General features: G+C 44.0%; 1 protein-coding gene across 1 annotated transcript; it reads right to left on the reverse strand.

Annotated features, from left to right (window-relative positions):
- Nucleotides 1-452: 452 nt before the first annotated feature.
- Nucleotides 453-7858, reverse strand: LOC108788130 (aquaporin-3-like). The gene is made up of 6 exons (XM_018557857.1): nucleotides 7751-7858; nucleotides 5235-5361; nucleotides 4060-4197; nucleotides 2841-2959; nucleotides 2438-2655; nucleotides 453-636 (listed from the first exon to the last, which is right to left on the reverse strand). The coding sequence occupies exons 1-6, from the start codon at nucleotides 7856-7858 to the stop codon at nucleotides 453-455; spliced, it is 894 nt and encodes a 297-aa protein (XP_018413359.1).
- Nucleotides 7859-12407: the final 4549 nt, after the last annotated feature.

The raw sequence follows: 12407 nt of genomic DNA on the forward strand, positions 1-12407 counted from the left end.
AAGCTAAAAAACTTAAACCACAAGGCTCATCATAACCTTGAGAATTACTACAATTAAACAATTTATTCCATACATTGACCCAGATTTCACAGTTTCACAAACTAAGAAAAAAAAAAAAAGTTAAAAATAAACAGTAAAATCTTTAGAGATTTACATTCTTTTGTAGAAAATTTACACCATTAAAAAAAGTCATCCAATGGGAGCAATGTTTACAAAACAAGGACTTCCAATACCCAAATTTGCCGCTGCAGATTATGATCTTTCACATTGTTGCTCTTGACTTTGCTTTCTAGGAGGCCTAATGGTTGAAACCATGTTTTTCTAATTGGACCAAGTGAAAATCAAAATAATTGTTGAGTAACATGATATATGGCTTCCAAGACAAAGATATGGCGTCCACTCAGACATGCCCTAATGATATAAATCAAGGCCAGGAAAACTATACCTCCATGTTAAGCATTAGACTGAACTAACTCATACTGTCGGGGATGGTTCTCCTCAACGTCCTCTTCAGGTTCATCCTCCTCATGGAGAGTACGGCTGTGAATTCCAACCAGCAGTTCATAAATCAGGGTCCCTATCACTCCTCCTATCATTGGTCCCAGCACTGGCACCCACCACCAGTGATTACCAGCCCTGCAAGAAAACAGAAGTTACTTTTAGAAAACCAATCTACACTACAGAATTAGTACAAGTATTTCTCCAGTGTGATAAAGCTAAACTCCCCGCAAAAACAACTGAGATATATGGTATGTAAATTCATTTGCAATTCTGTTCAGCCACTTTTGAGCCAGGCACAGCTATTGGAAAAAAAAAAAGAATAGGAAGGCCCTTGGTTTCATCTCCACTGTTTTTAGGCAATACAACATCAACCTGCCCCCCAGATGGCCAATGTGAGCATCCTTAAAACTCCCAGACTGCCAGCAGTTGGATTGTAGCCCGAGTCCTACTCTGCATGGGCTTAAATGTTAGGCAATACAAAAGCACTACAGGCAGAAGAAGCAAATATCAGCCCTAACTTGTTCTTTACAGGTATATATTTTACTCCCTGTGACAGCATTGGGTGCCCAAAGAGCCATTTACCAAGCACCAGCACTGCTGCATGAAATGGAAGGTCACAAGAGCCTAAGCCATACCTGTTTTTTCTCTTCACTGCCGTCAGCCATAAAACGGCAACAGTGAGTAAAGAAAAGTGATGTATTTGCTGCTGTTCCAAGTGAAGATGTTGCTTTGGCTCCCTTTAAGCATTCAAACCCTTAAAGTGACATTAAACCCTCAGATTTTTTAACATGAACTACTGTAATGTGCGCCTTACTGTAATCCATGGTTGTTTCGCTTCTCCTTGCTGCTCTTCCTTTTAAATCTGTATCTGTTCTCATGCTGGGCAGAACTTCTGTTTTGCAGCAGACTACCTTGTCTCTGAAATGGATACATGGTGTCTGTGTGCAGTTTCAAAACCTGAGCCAGCACTACAGGAAGAGGCACTTGGCTGCAAAGGGAAGTTCTCCCCTAGCATAAGACATGAGGATTTAAAAGGAAGAGCAGCAAAGAGAAAGGAAACAACCATGGATTACAGTAAGGCGCACATTACAGTATTTTATGTTAAAAAATCTGAGGGTTTAATGTCACTTTAATCTCAAATGTGTTGCCACAATTTATTTGTTTTGCTTATTTCTATTTAAATGTTATCAGCCAACTTAACAGAAAACAGTTTTCACACAGTTCCCAAAAAGTTAATTAGCGTGCTAACACTTTGGGGACTTTGTCTGGGATCTGTCACTTCCTCCCAAAAGGCCATTGCAAAGGAGTAAAGACTAAGACCCCTTTCAAATGGCCATTCCAACCAGATCTTTGTCAGTTTTTCAGGTGGACCAGGTTGGAAGCCCAGTGTGTGGCTAGGTCCAGAAAAAAGCTCAAATTTTTTTTCCAGACATAAAAACTTGAAAGGTCAGAGGTAAAAGGGCATACATGGAGCAGGTCAATTTACATTCGCCTGCCCATTGACTCAACATGTGTCCGCTAAGCTCTGTTTTTTCCCCTCAAATTATACGATGGCAGAAAAACCTGAAAGGACACAAGATAATCACAAAAGTGCCATCCGTTCTGCTCCGTGAACAGATCCCATGCTGTTTAGAACAGACACCATTTGTCTGAAAGGGTCCATAGGCATTTCAAGCTGATCTTCAACCCACTGTTAACACCAAAAAATGTCATATGAAAGCAGTTGACCAATTATTGCTCTCAGCATTACTCAAGATCCATATCCCAGGATTTAGGAGTGCTTTCATAAACGTTTCCACCTGAGATTTACATATTCTTTTAATTGGTGAGAAAAAAAAAGTCTCCTGGGTGAAAATACTTAGAAATGGACACTTAGCGCCTTTTAAACAGCTAGTGAGAATGTTGAACTGAAAGCATAGGAGAGAGCAAAAATTACCTGAAGACTTCTAGGCCCCAGCCAGCCATTGCAGTGAAGATACGAGGTGCCAAGTCTCTGGCAGGATTTATTGGGTACCCACAGTTGAAGCCCATTGATAGACCAACCAGAAGAACCACAAGACCAATCACAAATGGCTGAAGGCCTCGAGGAGCAGCATTGTTGGATTCATCTATTACTGCTAGTATACAGATCATTAAGGCAGCAGTGGCAATCACCTGTGACCAGATAACAGAATAGGTCAACATGACCAACAAAAGGTTGAGCCAGGACAAAAGAAACAGATGCTACATATTTCAGGATATTCCGGGATACAGATCAATAGCCATTAGTGAAATAATGCATTTTTGTTAGACCAGTGTTGCCCCCACATAGGCTACTTCCACCACTAAGAAAACCTTACCTGATCTGTGAGTCCATTAAGAATGGTCAAGTGTTCGGATGGGTACGAAGCAAATATCCCCGCTGTTGCCTGGGTGCTAGACACCGTCCAGTTACCTCCACTGTACGCATGAAGAGCATCTGGGTCACAAGGTAATATTTACAATGGTAACACTAATTTATTACAACCAGCATTGATGCTATAGCCCTTGTGAGTATTGTGTTCTCAGGACCATCATAATGCCTACATAGTTCAGGCCAGGTCCTTGTGGAGCTACAAATTATGTATATCTGCATTGCACACTATACTGATATACCCCTTGAAATTAGGTGCTGACTGGTGGATGGCACCACAGCAGTGCATAAGGTAAATATTTAGCCGGTTTAACTCTTGCTTTAGAAGTTATTTGACATTGTTGCCGCACATCAGAAGGAACTGCAAGATTTCAGAACTGCACAGGGTTCCTTCATCACGCAATGTGTGGACACTGTCAGACGAAGGAACCCTGTGCAGTTCTGAAATGTTGCTTTTGCATCTACATATCTAGATTTCATGGGATCTATTTAATAGACTAACAAGTGGCTGCCTACTAAATCCATGTGCATCACCTGCAGCTCTGCAGTGAATAAAGGCTTTAACGCTGCATGTAAAGTGTAAATCCGGCCCTGCCTGCTATACTTATCTTTCAGCGAACGCTCCTCATCCTCCAACGATATGGGTCTACCATCCATACCCCATACTGATGCGGATAATAGCCCTGCTCTACGGATTTTGAATTTCACTCGCAAATTGCGAACACTCATTGGTCAGCACCATAGCCTATAACCCAGTTGACCAGCTAGCCATATCACCACCAACTAGATCAGATGCTATGTTCACTGGGCACACCACAATCAGGGGAAGGGGATGAAAGGGCCTGTTTACACAAGCTGCCTTAGTACATCTGAACCAATGTCTAGAATTGCACCAGATGGGCAGTCTAGGATCAATTATATGCCCACCTGCCGACCTAAGTCACAGTTTGTTGGCTATGCACAAATCCAACCGAGATTTAATCTGATAAATTACCATCACCCAATTCCTGGACCACCCACACCAAACTCATCATCAATTCTTTAGTCAAAAAAAGGCCCATGTTACATTGCCATATACTGTAATAAGCTTTCCAAGATAACAAAGGGCATTTAAGTTCAGAGTATTTTCAGCCTGATGGTTGATGGCAAGGGTGTGAAATACTTACCAATATACAGAGCAAAGACCAGAGCAGCCCCAATAAAAGCTCCAAGGAACTGAGCCAAGAAGTAGACCAACATCATTCTACAGGTCATCCTCTGGAGGAGGTACATTGAAAGAGACACAGCCGGGTTGAGGTGGGCACCTGCAGATTGTGCGATTGATTAACTTAAAGCAGAACTCCAAGCAAACAAGGTTGAAATGCATAAATGTGAAGGTTTTAAATGGACAATATTTTCTGTACTACTCAACTGGACAATACAGCGTGTGACAACACTTATAGTGCCTGCAGCCCCTCTCAGCATTCAGCTTGCTCGGTGCAATAGTGAGCGGCATCAGGCAAGGTCCTTTAGCACCCCTAAAGGGGTTCTACAAAATCTGTGCATGTCTATTAAAATTTACAGTACAATTCACCATGTAACTATTGTCTACATTGTAAAGCACTGTGCAAACTGTCGATACCAAAAATCCTGATTATAAAATCATAATATAATTATAATACAACTGCAACGATTTTGCATTGATTTATTCAATCATCTGGAAAGCCAATATGACCATAAAATGTTCCTGCCATTCAGCTGTATAATTGCACATCAACTTCAAGTTCTAACCAATTCTCCATTAAGCTGAGCTTAAAACTGGTCATCAGGCTAGTTTATTAGAGGCAAGGTAAGGGGTCCGGTCACACACAGGATCGCCAAGGGCCCATTAACACCAGGACAAACTATGAAGTGCATTAAAGTATCCTATTCGTTTGCATGGGTTGCCCAACGCATCACAATGCAACAAAACTCACACCTGCTGCATTCTTGCTAGTGCAGTAGAGAGCACAGAATTGAGCTGCAACATAGGTGCCTTGTGATGGTGCTCACGATGAATGGCACACCAGTGCACACAACATGCACTACTGCAGTGCAGGGGTGTAAATGGGCCTCAAAACTGTTGAGAAAACATTTTCCTACTTCCTTGTGTTCCCTCGCCGACAGAAAGTCCGACTTATCCAACCCGTAAATGATTGACACATAGAAACAAAGGAGTATTTCTCCCGTCACATTCACCCTTGAATAGCGATCCTGCCACTGAAGAGTTCCCAAGATTGGGGTTGTGGTAACGCAATGGTAAAAATGAGCCCGAGTCAAATTTCTGTAGGAACAACAAAGACACCATTAGGAAGCCGCTCACCTGACACTCCAGCACAGACGTAGGCCCCAGCGGTCACAGCAAACCCAAACGCCATGTTGACACTCAAAAATTGCGCCTTAGCATAGCCACTCAGTTCCATCTGAGCCACAGAGCCACAACCAAACAGCTAGGAGAGAAAAAATAGGGAGGGGGTCAGATATATGATAAAGGAGCATTCCTGTGCCTACAACAACCAGGGTAGCATTCTGAATGGCCAGCAAGGTTTGGTCAACTATGTACGTGTAAGAGATTGGCTTAAAAATGAACTCAGCATGAAGTACATTCAGGATAAAGTGATGAGTTCTCTTAACTGGAGGAGGAAGAGGTGTTAAGACATTCCCCATGATCTCTCTACTGCTCTGTGAGGCATTTAACATGTCCCCCAACCACCGCTTGTTGGAGCCCTCAAAAATATTCCGTATTTCGAGGTATGGAGGAGCATGTGACCACCGATCCTTCCTCCCAGGATGGAATGCTTGGGATGTAGTCTCCAACACTTTCACATGGTGAGGGAGAGAAAGTCGTTACCATGTTGTAGGCTTCCAATACTGATGAACATGGAGTTCTCAGAGATTAGACTTTCGGCTCTGGCAGGCGAAGAGGGTGGCTTCGGACCCCAGGGAAGTTCCTCTCCAGGTGAATCTTTTTTGTGCACATCATAAATCTTGTTTCTATATCATTTTTATATGTATATTGAGGAAGCCATATTCTCTCATTCCAAATTAAAGCAGGAACGGTCCAAAAAGTTGCTTTCCAAAAATAAAAGGGTTATTCTAAGTCCAGCATGGGTGGAACCATGATACCATGGTTATATGGGTGCTTGGCTTATAACTGGTATTTTCCCTTTACATTGGTGTGTATTGACAGCCAGGAAAGTCACTTTGCATGGACTATGGTGGCCAGGCTACCAGGCTCAATTCACAAAGCTTTAATGCAAGGATAAAGATCTTTATTTTAGCCATGTGACCAACTTTCAAATCTCATTGGACTCCGCTAAAAATAACTCACTTATTGAAAAATAAGGATCCTGTACTGGTGTTTTAGCTTTTGCAATTGAGCCTTAGGTAATGTAAACACAGTATTTGCTCAACCCAGAACATTAAGAACTCACATGAGCGTTAATCAATTGAAGATCCATGCCCTCATGCCTAAACACCTGTATTTGCCTCTCCATAGAAACTGTATTAAAAGGGTGAATCCCTTCTTTATTCTTTGCTTTCTAGCTTCTGTCACAGTAAGACCATATCACAGCATTTAAAATGAACCTCAGTCACCACTGGAAGCACGTGGGGACAACAGAAATGCAATTGGAAGACGGGGACAGAGCATTGTCACCCTACACAAGAAGTGCCTGAACAAGGACCTCAATGGCAGGATCACCAGTTTAAAGGGCAACTGCAGACAAGACATTTTTGGATAGCAAAAAGAGGGATTAGAACACCTGTCTGGTGTAACCTTAAGGCCCCCTTCACACCAGGGCAGTTTGATCATGCTGATTTGTGAGCGCTGAACCACCGACATGAACGATCCCATACATTCCTATGGGGACCGTTCATGCGATCACACTGCTCGGCACGATCCAAACCGCCTGCCACCCAAAATGCTCCTTGAGCTATTTTTTTTTGCACTCATCAGAGCCGATTCCATATAGGTTTTGAAGGAAACTGATCAGTGTGGTCTTCTGCCTTTCAGCACTGAAACACGATTTAAAAACACCCAAAACCACCCTCTTAAAATTCACACGGAAACCGCGCTGAAATGCATCCGCCCCGGTGTGAATGGGGCCTCAGGGAAGATTCACCCTCTGTCCTTGTGACCACTAATCACTAAAAGTGAACAAAAATCCCACATTATGGGTTGTCATCAGAACAGGAATAGAGAGGAAATCTTCCAATAGGGACACTAGATCTGCTGACCACCAGGGATGGAGACATTTCCTCTCACTTCCTGTCTGAGTGGCTCTCAGACAGGAAGTCAAGGTAAAGCTACCCAATGGGACACCGATGGCACAAAAAAATAATGACATGTTAACTTTTACATGAGATTTAAGTGGTTGCATTTACATCTACCTTAGGGTGTGTGTGTGTGTGTGTGTGTGTGTGTGTGTACACACAATTAGGCCTCAAATCCCCCCACACAGGGCATGTTACTGTGAGAGTAACACATGTGCTTGGTGTGCAGTGTGAATGCACATAGCAATGTGTTAAAACACATTTCTGATTATTATTATTATTATATTATTAAATAAAATAACCATTTAAAAATAAAAAAGAGCACTTCACAGCAGCACATTGCAATGTGTCACACAGCACATCAGAGTGCCTATCATTTTCAAAGCACACCAATACAGTATATCGGTGTGAACTAAAGCCATAGGATATAAGACAAATTGCCTTGATCTTGCCTTGGGACTGCATTGGGCATCACTGGCATGAATGAAACCTTGTGTACTACACAAGAGTTCTCCAACAACAACAAAATCTCAATACAATCTCTCGAATCAATAACAGACTTACAATCAATATGAGGGTCCCCAGGAATTCAGCCAGCCCGCAGCGCACATATTGATTATCCGTCCGCAGCTTCATTTTCAGCTTTTTTAGGATGAGAGTATACAGGTCCATGTTGAGCCGTATGTATAACCCTCCCAGCCAACTCTCCTCCCTACACTGATACAAACAGGACTTGGTAATCCAATGGCTGACCCCACAGCTGGCCTATATAGAAAAGCTAATACTGCTGATTAGTAGGAACACAAGTCCCTAATCCATGGACCTCACCCCCCTGGCCCGGCTTTATCAGCCCTGATGTCCAGAGGCAGCTGATTGTCATTGGCTTAACTGCTTCACTGCCCTGGAGATCAATCATTTCAATGTGAACTCCGGCCACCAGGGTTATAAAGGAGAACGTCGCTGCACACAGCGTTTCCGTAGTAAATGGACTATTTCAAGAACACTTTTGAACCACTATGGCCAAAAAACGAATAGGATAAAAATAGCCCATTAAGATATAACATACCAGCTTTTGCTTTTTGGGCATGGTGGTGCATTGACTTCAATGCACCACCACGCCCCTTCCCGCCCCTGAACGCAGTCTTTGTGGTGTGAACCGGCCCTGATTCTGTATGTATGGACTCTGCACAGTAACACTTCTCTTGTCCTGTATGCCGGGGGTCATTCTCAGTATCTGTTCTTATTCTGTATGTATGCAGTGGCATAACAATCGCCATAGCGACCCAGGCGGCGGCTACGGGGCCCGGGCACAGGGGGGCCCGGCCAGGGCCGCCTGGGTAGCTATGAACACTTCTCTAGTCCCGTATAGCGGGTGTTATTCTCAGTATCTGTTCTTATTTTTGCACAGTATCACTTCTCTTATTTTTCTCTTCTTTTTTTTTTTTTTTTTACTCAACCACTTACAGTCATCATGTTTTCTAACAGCTCCAACTCTCTCAGTTCGGCTTCCCTGAACTTCCTGCCAAGTACGAGATCACAAGGGACAGAGCAGACTCCAGCAACCGTCCATCTGCTAGCTTGGAGAAGGGAGGAGGGGGAGGGGAATGTCTTGCCTTGCTGTGCCTGTGTGTTTGTGAAGACACATACAGCTTACTAGCACACACAAGGGTGGCTCCATAGGACCCCACATGTTTCCATGTTTGGTAGATGCCCCCAACGAACTTTTCTTCTATCTCTCCTGCACACTATTGGTGAGATCTCTGTGCTGTGTCCATTATGAGGGACTCTCACCATCCCTGTGCTGAGTTCGAAGGTCTGTACACCTGCTGTGCCCATTATGAGGAGCTCCAACCATCCAAGTGCTCAGTTCCCCCGGGTCTGTACATCTGCTGTGCCCATTATGAGGGGTTCCCACCATCCCTGGTGGATTTCATACTCGGAGAATGTAACAGGAGGATCTGGGAACGAACAACCTTGTGCAGGAACACTCAGACCTCCCAAGTGGATAAGAACAGAGCCGGGAATAATGGCCTGGGAGATTTCACTGTTGGTACATCCAAGACTTATATAAAGCCCCCCGGGGGTCCTCTGATAACTAACATGTCACTTCCAGGTGGACTGATCTTTAATGAAGTGTGTGCCCATTAGTATAGCTGTGACAGGTATATGAAAGTCTATGGACCCATCGCACTCCTGACCGCTTGCTCCACAAGAATTGGATAGGTGCTATGGTAGTCCGTTGCTATGGCAACCATTACATGAATAGACAGAAACATGTTTTGCTTGAGGAAGGAGATCCTGCGAGACCCCGAAACGTTGCACCAGTGTGATATTCTGCATCTACGTCAATAAATAGACACATTTGAACTGCATTTGGAGTGCCGGTGTCCCTGTCTCATGTGTATATCTCTTTTTGGATAAAGGAATTAATGATTAATTGTTTTGCCAACATGCTTTATATTTCTGCTGTATGCGAGAGATTTCCAACGAGACTTTTTTTTTTTGGCAAAACTGCGTGACAGGTGCTCTTTTTACTTTTGGAAATGCAGAGGCTGCTATTGCAGAAAATGCCAGTTGCTTGGCTGTCTCTGGTTTTTAGTACTTTGGCACACAGACCCAGAGCAAGAACACAGGTCAAAAAAGTCAAAGTGAAGTTATCATTCCTTATTGGCATAATGTTCCTTGGCTGGTGAGACTTAAGCTGGCCACAGACCTTACAACCATTGCAAGACTTTTGTCTTGCGGTGGTTGTAAGGTAATTTAAAAAACGTACGATCTGCCCATCTTGGACAGGCAGATCGTACTTGCGATAATCGCAAGCACGCCCCGCTGAGGAGCGGGCTTCAGATGACCACAATGCTGAACTGGCAGTGTGCGCTTGCGCACACCGGCCCGTGTGGCATTTATCTTACGAACATGCCGCACACCCGCCGACAATTGTATAATTCTCGGCGGGTTTTCAAACATGTTCCTAAGATAAAAGTCGTGCGACCTTACAGTAGCAGAGGTCGCACGCCTTCCACACACCTTGCGATAATCGTACGATCGCCGCTATTATCGTACCATTATCGCAAGGTGTGTGGGCACCTTTAGAACGTATTGAAGGCGTTGGATCAGCACGATGGCCGGGGAATTCACAATTAATACGTAGCTGGCCCCCTGGTAGCCTCTCTGCTCTCTCACCACAGGTGTACTCTGAAATATTACCTCTTATTTCCATCTTTTTACATGTTCTCATTATTAAAGAGTACATCCAGGCATTACCCAAATATACCCCCAAAGCTCCCCCTCTAGATTAGGGATGCACCGATACTAGTATCGGTATCGGTGCCGATACCAAGTATTTGGGTGAGTACTCGTACTCGCCCAAATGCTGCGATGCCTAGCCCGATACCTCCCGAGCTTCCGGGATCAGGAAGCCGGGCAGCAAGTCATTAAATGCTATGGTCGTGGATATGGATATGGCTATGGCTAGTGGATATGGATATGGCTATGGCTATTGGATATGGTCATGGATATGGCTATTGGATATGGTCGTGATGACACGCTGACGTAATTTTCTGTGCAACGATTGTGGAGAGATGGCTTTTAAATAAGAACGATTAGAGACCCATTAAAGCGATTCTAGACCTGTTCAGGTCTATTTATAAGGTGAGCAGCCCACTGCGAGGGGGAGCACCTGGGTGATAATTGGAGTTGACGTATGGACTTTGTACAAAGAACTTTCACAGTGGAAGGATAAAGAGTGTGGTGCGCTTGGGACAAATCTTGAGCACTATATACGTGTGATTACACATTTGTGTATATTTGAACACAGAATATATGATTGAACTTTCCAGAGGACTACTATTTATAAGAAGATTCATTGTGAACACTTTTTTGATTGCAAGTATTATTTAAGCACATATTTATTATAGAGATTTGTTTATGTATTGTTCTACAGATGAAGCGCAGCACATTCATTATAATTTGATATATTCAGAGGGTAACACTTCTTATAGTGCTTGCAGCTACACAGGGTTTGGCGCGAGGTGCAATTTGTCACAAGTCATTACATGCTGCCTGTCTTCCTGATTGGCTGGGAAGCCGGCTCCATGCTCCCTCGTCACTTGGAAGCTGGCCAATCAGGAAACCGGACGGCAAATCATTACCTGCCCCCCCCCCTCCCCCCTTTCTGGCTTCCTGATTGACCAGAAAGCAGGCTTCATGCTCCCTCATCACCTGGTGATGAGGGAACATGGAGCCGGCTTCCCGGCCAATCAGGAAGCCGGGCAGCGTGTAATGACTCGCCGCCTAGCTTCCTGATTGGTCAGAAAGCCGGCTCCATGCTCCTTCGTCACCTGGTGACAAGGGAGCATGGAGACGGTTTCCCTGCTAATTGGGAAGCCGGGTGGCGAGTCATTACATGCCGCCTGGCTTCCTTAACCAGTTGACATCCGCAACTTTCGGTATCGGCGAGTATACAAATAAAAATATTGGTACTCGTACTTGAAACCGAAAAACCGGTATCGGTGCATCCCTAGTCTATAGCACACCCTAGCATAATTTTTTCTTATACCTTGTTCCTGGAGCAGGAAACAACTTGTATTACTCTGTGTGACATCATCACTGAGCTTGTAAATTTTGTACAGGGACTACTACTGGAAGCTTAGTTCCTATTAATGAAGGCACACCCCCAGAACTACACTTCCCAATAGCTCTTTGCCTACAACACAGTGTTTTGACAGGCTTTTGGCAATGAAGAGAACAGTACTGTTTTTGCTGGAAAATAAATCACTGTGTGCATGTGTACAAAGAGGGGTGGGGGGAAAGGAGGTGTTCTATAGTCCAGAAGTAAAGGCTGACAATGCTGCTTGGGAGTTCATTGCAGCAAAGGTAGCATTATCAGCCCAAACAGGAAGTTGGGAGCTCGCTGGGTTTCTGGCAGGTATTTTCCTGTACTTGCAGCATTTTTAATGGAATAAAACAAAGGGAAAATGTGCGTGTATTGCCAAGATGTACTAAATATGTTTTGTTTTTGTTTTTTGTTTTGTTTTTCCCAGGTATACATTAAGCCCATTGGCACCAATGCCGGCCCATTTAACCCTTTTGCTGCTGCCAATACAACTACTATGGAGGTGGCAGTGCTGGCACATAAACAAAGTCCTGACCGCCACAGCAGCCAGGAGTTTGTTTACACTTTTACTCCCTGATGTTGGCTTTCACATGGAAGTTATTTAGT

Source organism: Nanorana parkeri, unplaced genomic scaffold (assembly GCF_000935625.1).
Source record: "Nanorana parkeri isolate BGI_ZX_2015 unplaced genomic scaffold, ASM93562v1 scaffold306, whole genome shotgun sequence".
Classification (NCBI taxonomy): domain Eukaryota; kingdom Metazoa; phylum Chordata; class Amphibia; order Anura; family Dicroglossidae; genus Nanorana; species Nanorana parkeri.

Excerpts from the sequence above, each read along its gene's own strand:
- LOC108788130 (XM_018557857.1), bottom strand. The coding sequence starts at position 7,858 with ATGGACCTGTATACTCTCATCCTAAAAAAGCTGAAAATGAAGCTGCGG. Across the intron at positions 5,362-7,750 it reads TGGGGACCCTCATATTGATT|CTGTTTGGTTGTGGCTCTGT; the intron begins GTAAGTCTGTTA and ends TTTCTCTCCTAG. Across the intron at positions 637-2,437 it reads TGGGGCCTAGAAGTCTTCAG|GGCTGGTAATCACTGGTGGT; the intron begins GTAATTTTTGCT and ends GTTTTCTTGCAG.